Here is a 19,231-nt window from a genome sequence, read left to right as displayed (position 1 = left end):
AGCCTTTCAGGAAACCCAAAGGTTGCTGAGACTTCACAATCTTCAAACATTGGAAATGGGGCACAAAACACCTTTCAATTTCCCTTTAACTGGTAGATCATATGGATACCAAAGCAACGATGTGCCACAGTTGTACCTCAGGCCACTCTCACATAAAAACATGCTTTCAGGACATGGGAACGATGTCACATTGCCACTTTTCTAAAATAAAAGGTGGCTACCTTACTCCTTGATCTTGTAAGGTGGGGGTTGGGGCTGAGTTTGGGAAAACTGAAAGAAAGAAAAAGAACTAAACCCACAAAGTAATTTTTCCAAGGCACCATGCAGGACAAAGGAAACTAGGAATTCCTCATGAGTCTTACAAACCACCTAGATCCTTTTCTACTCTGCTTATTTCACAAGAAACAAAGGGCCGCCTTGAACTATTGAAATGCTGTAACCAGTTTCAACGGCTCCTGATGCCAACAAGAATCTACTTACCTTGCTCACCATATATTGTGTGGGGAAGATGATGCTGAGGAAAAAACTGAGGTGGCATATCTCCAGGTCCGGTAACAGGTGGGTAGTAAGCCGTGTGTGAGTTATGAATAAAATGTGGATGGTGAGTCAGATAGGGAGGGAGATGATGGGTTGGAGACATGGCTGAGGGGTAGCTTGGGGGATAACACTCAGGAGACTGGGGTGTGACCACCACCCGGCGGACTCCAGTACTGTCTTCAATCACCTGAAGAAAAACACAAAAGGAAAGAACGCAGTACATATTAGCAGCCTGTGAATATAGATAGTATTAATAACTTCCACTTTAATTTTATTTTTCTCTTCCACCACAGAAAAACACAAATCATGTTGTATTCTGGTTCTCTAGTTCAACCAGTTAAATGAGCTCTAGAAGTAAGAACATGGAACTATTAAAACGTACAAAAACAAATTATTCATCAACATCTGATTCTGATCCCATGTAACTTTTTGGAGAGACCAGTATTTGATAATAAATCTTGTTTTGCCTTAACATGTTCACTGGCTTCATCCAAGACAAGTGAATTTAATGTGTGCTTAAACTGATTTTAAGAGTGACTTTTGAATTTAACTATCAGTTCAGTGGTTTTCCAGAAAGAGGCTTTCTGTGCTACATAAGTACTTTTCCAGGGGTAGGCTTTTAGATATGCCTGACAACATTCTGCCCCATTCCTGCTTTAATATGCACAGTTCCATCATCATCGGGACTTTAGGAAACAATGGAGGCATTAACGTCAGAAGCTATAAATGTGCACAAAAAGATTACTTAATCTAGGACTGAGGACATGGATGAAACGAGGGATTCTGACCAAAGAAAAACATAAGTAACCCCAAATCAATATGGACACTTTTGCTCCCAAGATGTCCTGATAATGAGTGTTGTGAAAGAAGATGCTTGGAAAAGCAACCTGTTATGAGTAAAGCAAGCCAATCCACACTCTATGCATTCTTTTTCCAATTCTTTGTTCCCTTTATTATTTTTTTTAGAGATGAAATTTCACTGTGTTGCCCAGGCTGAAGTGCAGTGGCTACGCACAGGTGTGATCATCATACACTACAGCCTTGAACTGGCCTCAAGTCACCTTCCTGCCTCAGCCTCCAAAGTAGCTGGGACTACAGGCATGCACCACTGTGCCCAGCTCCTCTGAATGTTTTTTAATTCATCCAAGAAAAGCAATGAAGACAGCACAATGCCAATATTTATTGCCTCTGTGGCCGGCGTCACTCTACCAGCTCCTATGAGCCAACAACTTTGGTGAGACACAACGAAAGGAATAACTAACACAACAGATACCATGATCAAAAGGTAAAGCCATAGGGTATAGAGAATGATAACACGAGATGGGAGAATCAGGAAAGGCTTCAGGGACCTCAAAGAATCGGCAGGGCTGGGACAGCTGAGAGATGGCCTCCGGGTCAGCGCCCTGCAAGGAAGGGGACACAGAGTAAACTGGCAGCGAGGGCCAGGCTGCCAAGGAGCCATGCCAGCTGATCTAATCAAATATGTGAGACAATCAGGCACACATTCTGACAGGAAGTTTTGTTTTAAAAAAACAAAAAAACAAAATCTAAAATCCCCATAAAACTGACTTTCTATATTGAAATGGATTTCTCATTATACCTCAGGAGATTGATTATAGGCCAAAATAAAATGACTTAACATGTCTAAAACATCTTAACAACAACAAAAAACTGTATTAGCTTCATATTTTAAAAGTAGTGCTTAAGTCAGATTGGCAAGTCTATCAATGTTTATGTTATATTTCAGTGTACAAAATAGGTTTAGTTTGAATGAACGGTCATTAATCCTTATATTAAAAAAACAAGAATCTTTACATTCATTAATAAATCTATCAAAATAAATGTTTCTACTATGTTAATAGTTCATTAATAAGACAATATTACCCATTTAAAATTAAAATTCCTAGTCAGATGCCTAGGACACAACTTCTCAGGTGATCTTTAATAAATATAATCTCTTCTGGGCCTTGGCAAGCTAATCACACTAACCCCATTTATGAATGCACAGAAGCTAATTTACAGGTGTATGTGAAGTGGGTGCTTAAACCATGACATTGGAAATTCTCATGCATGTATTGATAATTATCATCAAAACTTCTTTTGTCTAAAACGTGTAGCTGTATGCTGTTTGGTAGCACACGCAGTATAAATACGTCATGAATTTTTCCTACCATCTGACATAAACATGCATTATCCTACAGTGTCTTCCTTCCCTCCTCACTCTCTACTAGCTATTAAGAAAAAAGAAAGGTGTATTCTAGATGTTTCTCTTTCATGGAACCTTCATTCAATCCTGGAAGGACCACAGAAGTAAAGTCCTTGTTTTCTAGAGGTTTACAGTCTTAATTCTTTCATTCAGTGTAAAACTTCCAACCGTCAACCAGCAACATAGACAAGTGATGAAGTACAAGAACAGGGCTCTCACTAAATATTAAGAGGAACACTCTGGACTTTTAAACAAGATTATTTATAATGAAAAGAATTTATTTGACCATTTTATCATATAACTTTGGACCTGTTAACAAAGTGGTTTGAAAAAAAATTTATCAAAAAGCACTAACTTTTTGAAGGTTTTTTTTTTGAAGTAGCTTTTTGAAACCACAAATTGACTACACATATAAAAATTGCTTGACAGCTCCATTTTAAAGTATCTTATTCTGTGGGATTTGTAAAAGGTTTTTATTTACATGTGCATGCATAACGAAACCCTTTTAGAAACCTGTTCTTGATAAACCCAAGCCTGTCTTATCATTAAAAAGATTTATTTTAAAAAAGTGAAATATAGGCCGGGCTCAGTGGCTCACGTCTGTAATCCCAGAAGTTTGGGAGGCCGAGGTGGGTGAACTGTCTGAGGTCAGGAGTTCAAGACCAGTCTGGCCAACATGGTGAAACCCCATCTCTACTAAAAATACAAAAAATTAGCCAGGTGTGGTGGCATGGGCCTGTAATATCAGCTACTCAAGAGGCTGAGACAGGGGAATTCCTTGAACCTGGGAGGTGGAGGTTGCAGTGAGCTGACATCACGTCACTGCACTCCAGCCTGGGCGACAGAGGGAGACTCCAACTTCAACTCAAAAAAAAAAAAAAGCTGAAATATTAATTCTGAAATAGAAATATAGAAAATATGTGCTGAATATTTTTACCATTTTTCTATAACATAAATTGCAACATATTTTAGTTATCCAATTCAGCTTTGATCTACATCTAAGGAAATTACGCCTAAGTCTCCCCCAAAATAAGAAAATCTGAGGAGCAATAACAATGCACAAAATAATTGGCAACAAAGGAAACGGTGGCAATAACATTCTTTAATAAAGATGGTTTATAAATAAATATATCACTGTAGTCAAATTTAGACATCAGACAGAATTCAGTCCAAAACACCCAAGGCAAAAAAATATGCCTTCAGTCTTGGTAGATGACTATGGAAAAGACAAATTCATTTCCTTTTGTGGTGGAGGAAATTGTGACAATGTCCAGAGGCAGACGAATCACCTGTATTCAATTCAACTATTATTTACTGACACATACTATGTGCTAAGGACTGGATATTCAAAGGCGAGAAAAAGTAAGTGCTCAACAGTAAGACTCATCCACACAGCCTAAGAATATAAAGAGAAAAATTAGACTAAGTCCTAGTAAGTGCTGCTAAGAAAGCAGAAGTGTGGTGACTTCAGAAGTCAGAGTAAGTATTCTTCATCTAAATTTTTTCCAGCTCTATGACTCAACAGAACTGTCACTCATGTATCCTCTCCAGAGAAGCACAGAACCTTGGAAAAGATCATTATGCCAGGTTCTCAGTCTGTCACCTATCATGGGCTGACTTAGTGTGTCCCCAAATTCATATGTTGACATTCTGATGCTCAGTACTTCAGAATGTGACTGTATTCGGAAATAGGGCCTTTTAAGTAGATAATTAAGGCGAAATGAGGTTATATAGGTAGACTCTAATCCAAGAGTATCTATGTAAGAGGAGATTTACGAGAGATATGCACAAAGGGAACACTACATGAAGACACCAAAGGAAGATGGCTGATATGCTTGGGCTGTATCCCCACCCAAATCTCAACTTGACTTCCCACATATTGTGAGAGGGAGCACAGGTGGGAGGTAACTGAATCATGAAGGCAGGTCTTTCCCATGCTGTTCTCATGACGGTGATTTAAGTGTCATGAGATCTGATGGTTTTAAAAACAGGAGTCTCCCTGCACAACCTCTTTTTTTGCCTGCTACCATCCATGTAAGATGTGACTTGCTCCTTCTTGCCTTCCACCATGATTGTGAGGCTTCCTCAGCCACGTGGAACTGTAAGTCCAATTAAACCTCTTTCCTTTGTAAACTGCCCAGTCTCAGGTATGTCATTATCAGCAGCATGAAAACAGACTAATACAGTAAATTGGTACCAGAAGAGTGGCACGTTGCTGAAAAGATATCTGAAAATGTGGAAGCGACTTTGGAACTGGGTAACAGGCAAAGGTTGGAGCAATTTGGAGGGCTCAGAAGAAGGCAGGAAAATGTGGGAAAGTCTGGAACTCCCTAGAGACTTGAATGGCTTTCACTAAAATGCTGATAATAATATGAATAATAAGGCCCAGGCTGAGATGGTCTCAGACAGAGATGAGGAACTTGTTGGTAACTAGAGCAAAGGTGGTTCTTGTTATGTTTTAGCAAAGGGAGTGCTGGCATTCTGTCCCTGCCCTAGAGATTTGTGGAACTTTGAACTTCAAAGAGATGATTTAGGGTATCCAGCGGAAGCAATCTCTAAGCAGCACAACATTCAAGAGGTGACCTGGGTGCTGTTAAAGGCATTAAGTTTTATAAGGGAAGCACAGCATAAAAGTGTGGAAAATTTGCAGCCTGGCAATACAATAGAAAAGAAAATCACATTTTCTGAGTAGAAATTCAAGACCGCTGCAGAAATTTACTTAAGTAATGAGGAGCTGAATGTTAATCCCCAAAACAATGGGGACAATGTCTCCAGGGTATGTCAGAGGTCTTCATGGCAGCCCCTCTCACCACAGGCCCAGAATCCTAGGAGGATAAAATGGTTGCGTGGGCCAGGCCCAGAGTCCCCGTGCTGGGTGCAATCTAAGGACTTGGAGCCCTGCATCCTAGCCACTCCAGTCATGACTGAAAGGGGCCAAGGCACAGCTCAGGCTGTGGCTTCAGAGGGTGCAAGTCCCAAGCTGTGGTAGCTTCCATGAGGTGTTGAGCCTGCAGGTACACAGAAGTCAAGAACTGAGGTTTGGGAATCTCTGCCTAGACTTCAGAGGATGTATGGACATGCCTGGATGTCCAGGCAGAAGTTTGCTGCAGGGGTGGCACTCTCATGAAGAACCTCTGCTAGGGTAGTGTGGAAGGGAAATGTGGGGTCAGAGCCCCCCACACACACAGAGTCCCTGCTGGGGCACTGCCTAGAGGGCTACCATCCTCCAGATTCCAGAATGGTAGATCCACTAACAGCTTGCACCACATGCCTGGAAAATCCGCAAACACTCAACACCAGCCTGTGAAAGCAGTCAGGAGTGAGGCTGTACCCTGCAAAGCCACAGGAGCGGAGCTGCCCGAGACTATGGGAACCCACCTCTTGCATCAGTGTGACCTGGATATAAGACATGGAGTCAAAGGATATCATTTTGGAGCTTTAAGATTTGACTGCCCCACTGGATTTTGAACTTGCCTGGGGCCTATAGTCCCTTTGTTTGGGCCAATTTCTCCCATTTCGAATGGCTGTATTTACCTAATGCCTGTACCTTCATTGTATCTAGGAAGTAACTAACTTGCTTTTGATTTTACAGGCTCATAGGCAGATAGGTAGAAGGGACTTGCCTTGTCTCAGATGAGACTTTAGATTGTGGACTTTTGGGGTTTTTTTGTTTGTTTGTTTTTGAGATGGAGTCTGGCTCTGTCGCTTAGGCTGGAGTGCAGTGCCGCTATCTCAGCTCACTGCAAGCTCCGCCTCCTGGGTTCATGCCATTCTCTTGCCTCAGCCTTCCGAGTGGCTGGGACTACAGGCGCCCACCACCAGGCTGGCTAATTTTTTGTATTTTTAGTAGAAATGGGTTTCACCATGTTAGCCAGGATGGTCTCGATCTCCTGACCTCGTGATCTACCTGTCTTGGCCTCCCAGAGTGCTGGGATTCCAGGCATGAGCCACCGCGCCCGGCCAGACTTTTGAGTTAATGCTGAAATGAGTTAAGATTTTGAGGGACTGTAGAAGGCATGATTTGTTTTGAAATGTGAGGACATGAGATTTGGGAGGGGCCAGGTACATAACAATATGGTTTGGCTGCGTCCCCACCCAAATCTCATCTTGCATTTCCACATGTTGTGGGAGGGACTCAGTGGGAGGTAAGTGAATCATGGGGGCAGGTCTTTCCCGTGCTGTTCTTGTAATAGTGAATAAGTCTCATGGGATCTGATGGTTTTGAAAAACAGAAGTCTCCTTGCACAAGCTCTTTTTCTTTTTGTCCGCTGTCAACCATGTAAGATGTGACTTGCTCTTCCTTGCCTTCTGCCATGATTGTAAGGCTTCCCAAGCCATGTGGAACTGTGAGTCTAATTAAACCTCTTTCCTATGTAAATTGCCCAATCTTGTGAATGTCTTTATCAGCAGCTTGAAAATGGACAAATACAATGGCCATCTACAAGCCAAGGAGAGAAGCCTTAGAAGAAACCAACTAATCCTGCTGACACCTTGATCTTGGACTTCCAGCCTCTAGAATTGTAAGAAAATAAATTTTTCTAGTGTAAACTACCCGGTCTGTGGTATTCTGTTATGGTAGCCCTACTAAACTAATACAGCCCCTCAGAATACAAAGGCTCAATCCAGCGCTTTTTTCTACCTTAAGTTCTACAAGCCTTGTCTGATTTAAAACAAACAAACAAACAAACAAAAACTCTCTTTTAAAAAGTGATGCATTTAGCCTCCGTGAACAAACACTGAGCCATTTTGCTCAGGCTAATGAAGAAATTCGGCCTGATGGCAAAGAGAAGCCGAATTGATTCTTTATCAAGTCTGTTTTATCCAGCTTAGTATATGTTTACCAAAAACCTTCTACATGCCTAGTATTCTTGCTATCCTGTAGCCTAGAAACAAAAATAAGTGGCTAGAGAATAAGGCATAAAATGTGCAACAGAGAGAATCTTTGTCTTATACTAGTGTTCTTGTAAATATGACCAAGAGAATCATTAAAACAAAATGAAACAGCCTGGGGATAACAGCAAGATGGAGAGTTCCCAGGAACAGCACAGGACGGGGGAGATGGAGAAGGACATCAGTCAGTGCCTGTGGTCTGTCAGCTTCTTGACGTGGGCCAGCTCATTCAACTTCCCTAACACTTGAGAATTAGGTATCAGCATCCCTGCTTTAGATGAAGAAAACCAAGGCACAGCATGATTAAATTGTGCAACTAGTATGCTGCAGGACCAAGATTTTTCATACTGGTGTGTACACCAAAGTCTTCATTATTTACACAAAGTTTTAATTACACAGAAGTTGTACATTGAGAAGTAAATAGGTAAACAATCAACTGCTGAAAATTAGGATACCTGAGTCATTAAGAGATGTGAAAAGGATTCAGGATACAACTAATACTTATTGAATACTGCTATACTTTAACACACTCTACCAGAAAGGAGTCAGGCAGAGTTAAGTTCCTAGAACAGTAGCTGATACATAATATGACAAAATCTTACTCACCAATTACTACTATTAATATTACCACTTCACTAAATCCTCCCAACAATCCCGTGAGGCACATACAGTTACAGTTATCCCCATTTTAGAAATAAGAAGAATGATGCTTAGGGAAGTGAAAGTAATACACCGAAGAACACCGAACTGGGTAAAGGAGGATCAATTTTGTGTACAAGAACTAAAATGGGGCCGGGTGCGGTGGCTCATGCCTGTAATCCCAGCACTTTGGGAGGCCGAGGCGGGCAGATCACAAGGTCAGGAGATCAAGACTATCCTGGCTAACACCGTGAAACCCCGTCTCTACTAAAAATACAAAAAGAAGAAAAAAAAAAAACAGCCGGGTGCGGTGGTGTGCTCCTGTAGTCCCAGCTACTCGGGAGGCTGAGGCAGGAGAATGGCGTGAACACAGGAGGTGGAGCTTGCAGTGAGCTGAGATCGAGTCTCTGCATTCCAGCCTGGGTGACAGAGAGAGACTCTGTCCCTCACAAAAAAAAAAAAAAAAAAAAAGAACTAAACTGGATCTCCTAAAAACATTTTTTTGAGGGTTTTTTTGTTTTTGTTTTTGTTTTTTGTCTTAGCTAACAGAAAAGGTAGTTCCTCTTACGGAATCGAAATGCTTCAAAGGAATTTTAATAAACTCCTCACTTCCTGAAGCTCTTTCCTTCTACTCTTGCTGGGCTACAAGCCACAAGAATCAAAAGAGAAGCTTGAAAGGCAGGAGGCAAAAGAAAAAAATTTAAAAGGCTGCCCCAGATGGCCCAGGATGAGCCAGGAAATGGACAGACTCTGCACGTGGCACATATGAACCCACAAATGTACGTAGTGTGATGTGCTGGCAGCCAGTTTGCCGGGGTGGCAAAAAACATTGGGTGAGTTGCCTGGACACAGAAAACTGGGACCAAATGAGTTTGCAAAAGTCAGGCTCAGGCTGAATTTCTCATTGCTGCCAACATGCCTGAAGTGGGTTCCCAGGTCATTCCAGGAAGAGAAGATGTCTCAGATAAAAGTGGGCATGCGAACAACGAACAAAGAGAAGAAAAAGGTTTGATGATATAAATAAGCTGCATGGACTCAGGGGATGGGTAGGCAGAATCCAGGACTCTCCCAACCAGGCTGGTGCTCACGTCTCCCCCGTAGCTTGGACTACACACTGTCTCTCCCACCCAGCTGCAAGTCCCTCAGAAGCAACTGGGCACACAGAAGGCTTTCAGTAAATGTTGGTTAAATGAGTAAATGAATAAGAAAGCAAGCTAAAATAAATAAATAAATAAATAAATAAAAGAATTAAGTATACCTGCTTAGATTTGGTATCTGCCAAGAATATTAGTACGTCATTATTAAAACTTTTCTCTGTAACTCTGGTAAATAGCTGACATCCTATTCTAAAATCATAGAAAATCTGAATCCAGTTCATTTTATATCTATCATTCCTGATCTTATTTTAAATAAGCATGATTTTATCACAAGCATTTACACACAAAGATCAAACATCTCCAATGTTAAGTTCTACTTTAATCCTATAGGAGACTGAGCAGTTTTATTTTACTCACCAACCAGGAGTACAAATGCATCGGTACTCACTTTAACAATTTGCACTAACTCTTCCCTCTGCATTTCTGAATATGGTAGATAATATAAAAGAGGAAAGGCAAGCTTGTTCTTCAAGTAGGGTAGAGATTTGAAATGTAAGGTCTGTGCCTGCCCTAGCCAACCCCCCTTGTGCTGCCAACTCTCACCACCATCACCCAAGTACCATAAGAAGAAAGAAAAATTAGGATAAAGGAATGTTCCAGGAGCAACAAAAGAGTTTTATAATAGTAAGTGGTCAAACATTTTATTTTATAGATTAAGCTACTTGACTTAAAAATGGTGGGAGAGGGCTGGCTGTGGTGGTTTATGACGGCAATCCCCATACTTCAGAGGCCGAGGAGGGCGACTGCTTGAACCCAATAGTTCAAGACCAGCCTGGGCAATGTGCCAAAACCTTATCTCTATAAAAAATACAAAAATTTGCTGGGCGTGCTGGCACAAGCCTGTCATCTTAGCTACCTGGGAGGATGATGTTGGGGGATCACTTGAGCAAGGGAGGTCATGCCACTGCACTCCATCTGGGTGACAGAGCAAGACCCTGTATCCAAAAAAATAAAAAATAAAAATTAAAAAATGGTGGAAGAATTGAATATATTGCCCTAAGATACAGACTTCCTTTTCTGTTTTCAAATCTAAAGATTAAAAGTGTGGCTGAAAACATCAAAGTACTTTTCAAGCTCATTTCTCTTCACATCTATAAATGGCTAACAGTGATGAAATAATATTTGATGTTTGCAAACTTTCATTATCATTCTAAGTTTAGGACCAGCTCCTTTTGCCACACAACATGATTATTGTTGTCTTCAAAAGGAAAAATAAATGACTGGTGATGTTTCTAGGTTTCTAAAAGTCCTTTAAATGAGAACAAAAAAGATTATCCTGCAGAGTACTTACAGCTTGATAATAGACATCCTCTTCCGAATCAGGAAAAATACAAGTTCCTTGAAAATTCCAATTGTCTGTCTCAAACAGTTCTTGCCAGTGATTAAGTCTAAATACCTACTTTTGTCTGTTTTATAGGTGATCAAAATGAAGGTTTTAGCTAATCAGGTAATTCATGAATGAACAAAAAGTCCCCAGAGTTTTTATGAGCACTCTCATTTATGTCTAGAAATCTTAAATTTCCCAACCCATTGGTGTTTAATTTTTTTTTTTTTAAGAGACAGGGTCTCGCTGTGTTGCCCAGGCTGGAGTGTGGTGGCTATTCATGGGCGTGTTCCCACTACTGATCAGCATGGGAGTTCTGACCTGCTCCATTTCTGACCTGAGCTAATTCACCCCTCCTTAGGCAACCTGCTGGTCCCCAGCTCTCAGGAGGTCACCACATTAATGCCGAACTTATTGCGGCCACCCTGTCAGAATAGTGTAATACAGCCCAATACTCCTGGGCTCAAGCGATCCTCTGGCCTGTAAGGCACACACCGCCCAGCAGGTGCTTAATTTTTAACGCACACACCAATTGCAGGCAATAGGTATGATACAGACTTCAGGGGAGAAGGGTTAGTTCCAGTTAACAAATCAAGTGTTGCTGTTCAGGAGAATCACAGCTGAAGGTACTGAAGGTACTGGTGCTTGTCTTCAGCATTTCTGGGCATGAATCTTACCCACAGGCTTACTTCAGAGGTGATCAGTATAAGAACACTCTCAAAAATGGCAATCCTTCCACTGGCTTTGTACATGTGAACACTTTTATACACTCAGAAAAAAAGTCAAGCTTCTATTCACACTTATTTAAGTTTTAAATCTTGCACAGGGGCACTGCTAAGGCATATATAAATGAAATCAACTGTGAGTACTTTACCAGACACACCTGGCTCTTTCCAGGTGCTACTGTCCAATGACAGTAACCCTTGAGGGCCGGACAGGAGAATGGAAACAAACACAGATCTCTGTGGTATCTCTGTGATCCAACTACTTCAGTGAATTATGTAACACTATAGTGGAAGGGCCAATTAAATTATTAAGACTTTCTAAATTAAGAAGGAAGTTCAGCAAGGTCAAGAGACACATATTATGAACTGGAGACCCGAGGATGAGCCCTCAGTTAGCTAGCTACAGCTCTACTTTACCATAGCCCAGAGCTGTCTCCAAATAGAGAATCCCATGGGCAAAGAGGAACCCCTCCCTGGTTAGAAGGCTAAGCCTCTCCAGATACTGCAGAGAACCAAGAGGCCTTATGTCAAACCAGGGGCTCAAAAAACACAGTACTGGGCACTGATGCTGAAAGCAAAACAGCAAATTAACTTGATATAAGAATCAAAGTGACAATAACAACTCCTACAATTTGTTTATCACTTAATAGTTTATAAAACACTTGGCACAGAACTTGACTTGCATAAAATTCAGAAGATCTAACATAAGCAGCATCACAGTCCTAAATTCTAGCTGAGGAATCCTCAGCTATGATTAGTAAATTAACTTAAGGCGGGCTAACTGGGTGACAAGATTCATACCCAGATACTCTCACTGGAAATGCCATTCCATTTCTTTCACACTTTATTGTATATTACTGACCTAAATACCAAAAAGAACCAAATTAAAAAATTAAAAATCAAATCTAATCCTCCCAAAAAATGTGTGGCACATAAGAACACTGGACAAGTGAAAAAAGTTCCATCCATTGAGTTTCAGTCGATACTAAAATGGATCAAATAATTATTTCAGATTAAACAGAAATGCTATTTTAGGGGACAGACTTTGTTAGGTGACAAACAGTAAGTAGACATTTGATGGCTTTATTTGTGCCCAGTTGAGCTGCTTCTGAGATGTGAATAAAGCTATCCCCAGTGGGCATCTGCAGTACCTGTCCATTACCCATCACAGAAGAGATGGCCAGTCACATCTTTTCATTCCGGCTTCTCAGGCACACTCAGGTCCATTTTATTCCAGTGATGCCAATACACAGAACAGGGTCTTCCAGACTTAACCCAACAGGCAACTGGCATATTCATCAACATAAAATAATTCCTTAAACAGAAGTTGTTACCATTCAAGACTTTCACACCTGTGAGACAGCCCAGACAATCTCTGCAGGGAAGGATACAGCTATACCTTTCCAGAAATGAAGGCAAAGCCTGAAGTTAGAATATTTTTCATGGTTACTCCACTTGTAGCTGTACAGTGTAGAGCCCATGTTTGGAATACTCTGAAACCCATGGTCTTTCTACTGCTGTACTATCCCACTCAGATTATGAGATTAGACATGAGGAATCAAGAAATCAGTCTGGGCCCTTCCCAGTAACAGAGCTATGGTTCCAAGTTTCAAACATACTATTACTACTCACCAATAGGAGCAAGAGCCTTAACCAGGTACCCAGACCCTTATCCCCCACAAAAGAAGAAGAAGAACAGAATTCAGGGGATCATGATCTCAGAAATTACATCTTTATTACTCACTAACATCCAACTGCAATTTTGTATTTCCCTGATTTATAAATGTAGGCAGCAAATCAAGGTAGTACTAGCAGTACCTTTGACTTTGTTACTAACAAAATATGACATTTCCATATCACATTACAGTGTTATAGAAATATTAATCTTTATAATCATCACAACTTCAAAATTATTATAGTTACTAGATCTGATGCTAGATGTTGTTAATGTGCTAATAAAACAGCACAAAAAATACTGTATCACCTTTTTTAAAAAAATTGGCCAGTTTTGAAAAACCTGGTCTTTGTACCTATGGATTTTATATTTTACTTTAAAAAAGGTTTCCCCAGACTGCCAATGGGCTCCTCGGTACAATAAAAAGTTAAGAATCCATACTGAAGATATTCAGATAACACCTATCACAGATTAAAATAACCATATTATATAATTCTAATTTTGTGAACTTAATGAGTTTCAAAGAATGTGTAGAAATGTAAAATTCATCTAACCGTGGTAAAGTTTTGCTACCCAACAGGTCAGAAAAAGGTGTTTTTCTTAAAAAAGTTATTACATATGACAAATATGACTTACTAATTTAGAAAGATAGATTATAATAATTGTGCAATTAAATAAAATGTAATATAAAGGGCAAATTTAACACTAATGACTCCGAAGTCATTTCTGGATGTAATACTGTGTCAATCCTACTATGAAAATCAACTATCATTTTTGTATAGAGGTGACAACTAGCATTCTAGTCAATCAAATGCTAAATATCAATGAGTGTGCCACACTGCTTTGGTAATGACTGCTTTTGGAAACTTACTTACAGTCTCATTTGATACCCTGTTAAGGAATAATATGAACAGAGGAGAATCATCTAATTTTAGATCAGAAAAGAACCCCAGAGATGCTCACTTTCCCCTCTCTGCCTCCCTCCACAAGATAAAAATGACTCCAGTCAGATAGCCAAATTTTGATACATGCCTATTATGTGCTGGGTACCTTTCAAGAAAGAAGAGACCAAGTGATGAACAGGACTGAACAGGACACACAAAGTCCCTGCCTTTGTGGACTTAAATGCTAAAAGGAAGACAGACAACGATCAAGTAAACAAGTGATACACCCAAATAAATCACTTAATATTTCTAAAACCACACAGACAGTTGGATGTAGATCCTTGCTTGGGCCCTCGTTTCCTCCCACTAATCCTGTGTTCTATTATGTCACAATGCCGGGATCACAGAAACAAAGGAAAGAAATCAAAGAGAAGGTACAGAACGGGGAGAAGGCTCAGAAAGAGGAAACCTGCACAATACTTTGAGGGGAGGGGATGTCCTTGGTATATTTCTTTAATTAAGCATTGTCAACCCTGTCTGTAACTGCTCCTTGGACAAAATAAGCCACAAGATAAAAAATAAAATTGCTTCAAATCCATTGGTAATGGAAACGAAATGATACCTAAGTACTATGTCCTTTTCCATGGAACACAATACCAACCCCCATGCACACACTCTGTACGCTATGGAACAATTCTCTAACTTCCTATAGAAAAATCAATTCCTCTGAAAGACCGAAAGTGTTGAAAGAGAATCCAGTTCCCCTTATTGGCCACCAAATGGGCCTGAATCTCAGTTTCTCAGGGCACAGGGCAATCCCCCATGTGCCTTTCTGCTATCATTTTCACAACATTGAAGGTGAAACAAAGCAGTGGTTTAATCCCCAGCTGTAGTTACCAAAGGGAAGTAATTGAGGCTAATGTTTATAGCTCAGCTGGCTTGGCTGGGTGAAATGGGGTAAAAGCATTGCACGGCTTCCACCTAACAGGCCCCACTGTTTCTCCACAGGGGCTTCAGCTTTCTGGCCAACTCTCCAAACAGTCATCATTGGCAAATGACCAACCAAACCAAAATTTAAATATATTTTTCAATACATTTCTTGCCTTTCCCTGGCTAAGGGAAATGAAATATATAATTTCAACAGGTACTGATCCCTTAATTAATCCCCAAAACAGTCCAATGTGCTATTTTTGTTCTTTCTACTCTCACAACAAAAATATTTATTTTGACTACTAAGTTTTGGGATTACAACGGTTAATCTGGAAAAAGAAGAGTAGTTTCCCAAATGATAGAACATTAACTTGGATGTTTCACTTTTTCTTTTCATATGCTTTTTAAATCTTTGGGCCAATATGAAGTTTTCCCTATAACATTTGAAAAAAATGTGTCATAAATTACTATGGAAGCATGGAAAATAAAACTCAAAGCATCTGCTTAAGAAATTTTTACATATAAATTATTCAGAAAGTTAATGGTGAGGTTAAAAAACAGAGAACCACGGCCAGTATACAATGAAAGGAAAATTTTGCTTCACATCATGTGATTTCAATATGTATTTAGGAAGGCAAGCTCTGCCAAACTTCCATTGGAATTGTTGTAACAGTCTTTTTCATTGTAATAGCTACTACTTACTGAGTGCCACACCTCACATAACACTTCTCTTAATTCTTCTCTCTACCCCATCAAGTAGGTGTTCGCGTATGTGGTGAAAGAATTTATCAAAGTTACATAGAAAGTAGCCAAGGTGGAATTTGAAGGAAGGCCTCTCCAAGTAATGTCCATGTTCTCCTTCAGTTTCAACTCTAATCACACTCAAAAATGCTTTTACATAATGGAGATGATGACTGTGATAAGATTAAATTCCCGCTTACCTAAATCCACTTTCTCATAATTTAAAAAAAGGTCTATATTTTCTCTCAAGTTGAAAAGAACCCCCTACTTCTCATCCCACTAAAAAATAAGGCACAAAACACACCACTTCCCCCAACCTACTGTATCAGAGAAACCACCGAGCTGAAATGACAGGATTCCACTGTTTTTGCACCCTAAGTCCACAGTATCTGTAAAGTCCACCAATTCAGCCCTTCTCAACCTAAGAAAACAAAGCTTGTTATGTTGATGGCACCTCCACAGCTGTCTGTTAAACTTCAGGAGTTTATTATCTGCTTATTAATCTTTAAAGGACTTTCAGCTATTTATACAACAAATCTGCTATAATCAAGAACTTCTCTATTCAATCAGATTAGAGTTATTACTGTAAAATCTTGGTTTACTTGCCTCCCTCTTCAATTTTCTTACAATTAAAGACCATACCGGCAGGGTGTGGTGGCTCACACCTGTAATCCCAGCACTTTGGGAGGCTGAGGCATGTGAATCACTTGAAGTCAGGATTTCAAGACCAGCCTGGCCAACATGGTGAAACCCCATCTCCACTAGAAATACAAAAATTAGCCAGGCATGGTGGTGCCCACCTGTAATCCCACCTCCTCAGGAGGCTGAGGCACGAGAATCGCTTGAACCTGGGAGGCAGAGGTTGCAGTGAGCCAAGATCACGCCAGTGCACTCCAGCCTGGGTGACAGAGCAAGACTCTGTCTCAAAAAAAATTTTTAAAAAAAGGTAAATAAATAAAGACCATACCATGCACAAGTAGCTGGTGTTTTAGAAATGGAGATACATAAGTAGGCACAACACACACCCACACTCACACTGCCAGAAAGCAATAAAACCATCAGGACAAGGTTCTGCCACAGACTGTGAGATTGCATCATAGTGGGAAAGAGGTCACTGTAATCAGAAATGCATAGGCTGCAATCCTGGTTCCAACCCGGGCCTCAGCATCCTCATTATGTAGAGATGGGACAGTGAAAACTAGACATAAAAATAAACCATTTAGCACAGTGCACAATATTCATAGTAGTTACCATCACCACCACCAATAACTTCAAAGTGGGGTCATTTTCCCAGCTGCCCCATTGTTTCTCGATTCATAACTGGGACGTGTCACTGTCTTCCCCTCGCCCCTTCTTTTGTACTAGCTTTATTGAGATTTACTTTATATAACATAAAATTCATCCTGTTACAGTGTCCAATTTAGTAGGTTTTAGTGTCCCAGTTAAGTAACCACCACCACTATCTACTTCCAGAACATTTTTATCTCCCCAAAGAAACAGCATACCCCATTACTCCTTCCCCCCAACTCCTGGCAACCACTGATTTATTTGTCTCTATGAATTTGCCTATTGCAGACATTTTATATAAGTGGAATGATACAATATGTGGCTTTTATGTCTGGCTTCTTTCACTTAGCATACTGTTTTCAAGGTTTATCCATAGTTTAGCATGTATCAGTTCTTTATCCCTCATTATGGCTGAATTATGGTCCATTGTGTGAAATATTATATTACATTTACCTATTCATAGGTTGATAGGCATTTGGGTTGTTTCCACTTTGGGGCTATTATGAACAATGCTCCTGTGAACATTCCTGTACAAGTGTTTGTGTGGTCATATATTTTCATTTCTCAGGTATATACCTAGGAGTGCAATTGTTGGGTCATATGCAACTCTCTATTCAACCATCTGAAGAACTGCCAGATTGTTTTCCAAAGCAGATGTACTATTTTACATTAACACATACAGTGTATTCCACTTTTCCTACAACCTTGCCAATACTTGTTATTGTCTTTTTGACTGTAGAAATTCTAGCATGTTAAGGTATTGCAGTGTGGTTTTGATCTGCATTTCTCTGATGGCTAATGATATTGAGCATCTTTTCATGTTCTAATTGGCCATTTGTATATCTTCTTTGGAGAAATGTCTGTTTGGGTCCTTGGCCCACTTTTAAATTATTTTTTTTTTAATTCTTGAGTTACAAGGTTTTTATATATTCTAGATTCAAGTTCTTTCTGAAACATATTATTTGTACATATTTTCTCCCATTTTGTGAATTTTCTTTCCATTTTTGTTGTTGTTGTTTTTAGACGGAGTCTCGCTCTGTCACCCAGGCTGGAATGCAGTGGGGCAATCTCGGTTCACTGCAACCTTCACCTCCGGGTTCAAGTGATTACCCTGCCTCAGCCTCCTGAGTAGCTGGGATGACAGGCATGTGCCACCACACCTGGTTTTTTTTGTTTGTTTGTTTTTTTGGTATTTTTAGTAGAGAAAAGGTTTCACCATGTTGGTTAGGCTGGTCTCGAACTCCAGACCTCAAATGATCCACCTGCCTTGGTCTCCCAAAGTGCTGAGATTACAGGTGTGAGCCACAGTCCCAGGCCTCTTCTACTTTTTAACGGTGTCCTTTGAGGCACAAAAATTTTTAATTTGTATAAAGTCAAATATATCTATTTTTTTCTCTTATTGCTCATGCTTTTGGTGTCACATATACAAATCCATTACCTAATCCAAGGTTATAAAATTTCGTATCTCAAGTTTTATAGTTTTAGTTCCTAGATTTCTGTTTATAATCCATTTTGAGTTAATTTTTGCATATGGTGTGAGGTAGCTGTTCAACTTCACTCTTTTTGCATGTGGATATCCAGTTTTTCTAGCACCATTTATTGAAAAGATTATTCTTTTCTCCAGTGAACTGTCTTGGCGTTCCTCTCTCTTTTAAAAACACATTCAGAACATTTCATTCTTTGCAGGTATAGATCAGTCTCATATTATTTTCCATCTATTAAGCATTATATTACTCTCTTTAAACATGCAAATCATTGAAGAATATATGTGAATCTCTCCTGTACTTACTTATGCTTAGACAATCATTTACATTTAAAAACATTTAGCCAAGTACCTACTTTGTGTCAGGCAGTATTCTAGATGCTGAGATACAATCCCCATGAGGCAATATGAGTTCTTGGAGATGACTATAAATACACATTGTATTCTACGACAGGGAGGAAAAGAATCACAGATGCTGAAAAAACAGAACAACTATTTCTGTGATGAAGGTTCTAAAAGGGTCACACTGAGGAGAGGCACCAAAAAGAACAACTGAATTGTCAAAGAAAGGCTCTAGAGTATTCCAGAGAAAGGGGGAAATAATGGACATGAAAGTGTTTATTTGGAAAGAGGCTCAAGGTATCTAGGGAACAGAGGTTTAACATATAGACCGTGTGGTGACAGGTAAAGGTGCCTCTTGAGAGGTAAGCAGTGTTGAGTGTTACGGATATCATATACACCATGCTACAGAAC

At 39.9% G+C, this 19,231-nt stretch overlaps 1 protein-coding gene across 7 annotated transcripts in view; it reads right to left on the bottom strand.

Moving 5' to 3' along the window:
• The window catches only part of FNDC3B (fibronectin type III domain containing 3B), a 363,826-nt gene that overhangs the window by 153,075 nt on the left and 191,520 nt on the right, over positions 1 to 19,231 (bottom strand). For all 7 annotated transcript variants that reach the window (XM_050780053.1, XM_050780054.1, XM_050780057.1 and 4 more), the window contains one exon: positions 481 to 724. In XM_050780053.1, coding sequence (XP_050636010.1) covers positions 481 to 724 — 244 coding nt within the window. The remainder of the gene's footprint in view (positions 1 to 480; positions 725 to 19,231) is intronic.

Source organism: Macaca thibetana, chromosome 2 (assembly GCF_024542745.1).
Source record: "Macaca thibetana thibetana isolate TM-01 chromosome 2, ASM2454274v1, whole genome shotgun sequence".
NCBI lineage: Eukaryota > Metazoa > Chordata > Mammalia > Primates > Cercopithecidae > Macaca > Macaca thibetana.
This window is presented reverse-complemented; position numbering and strand designations above follow the sequence as displayed.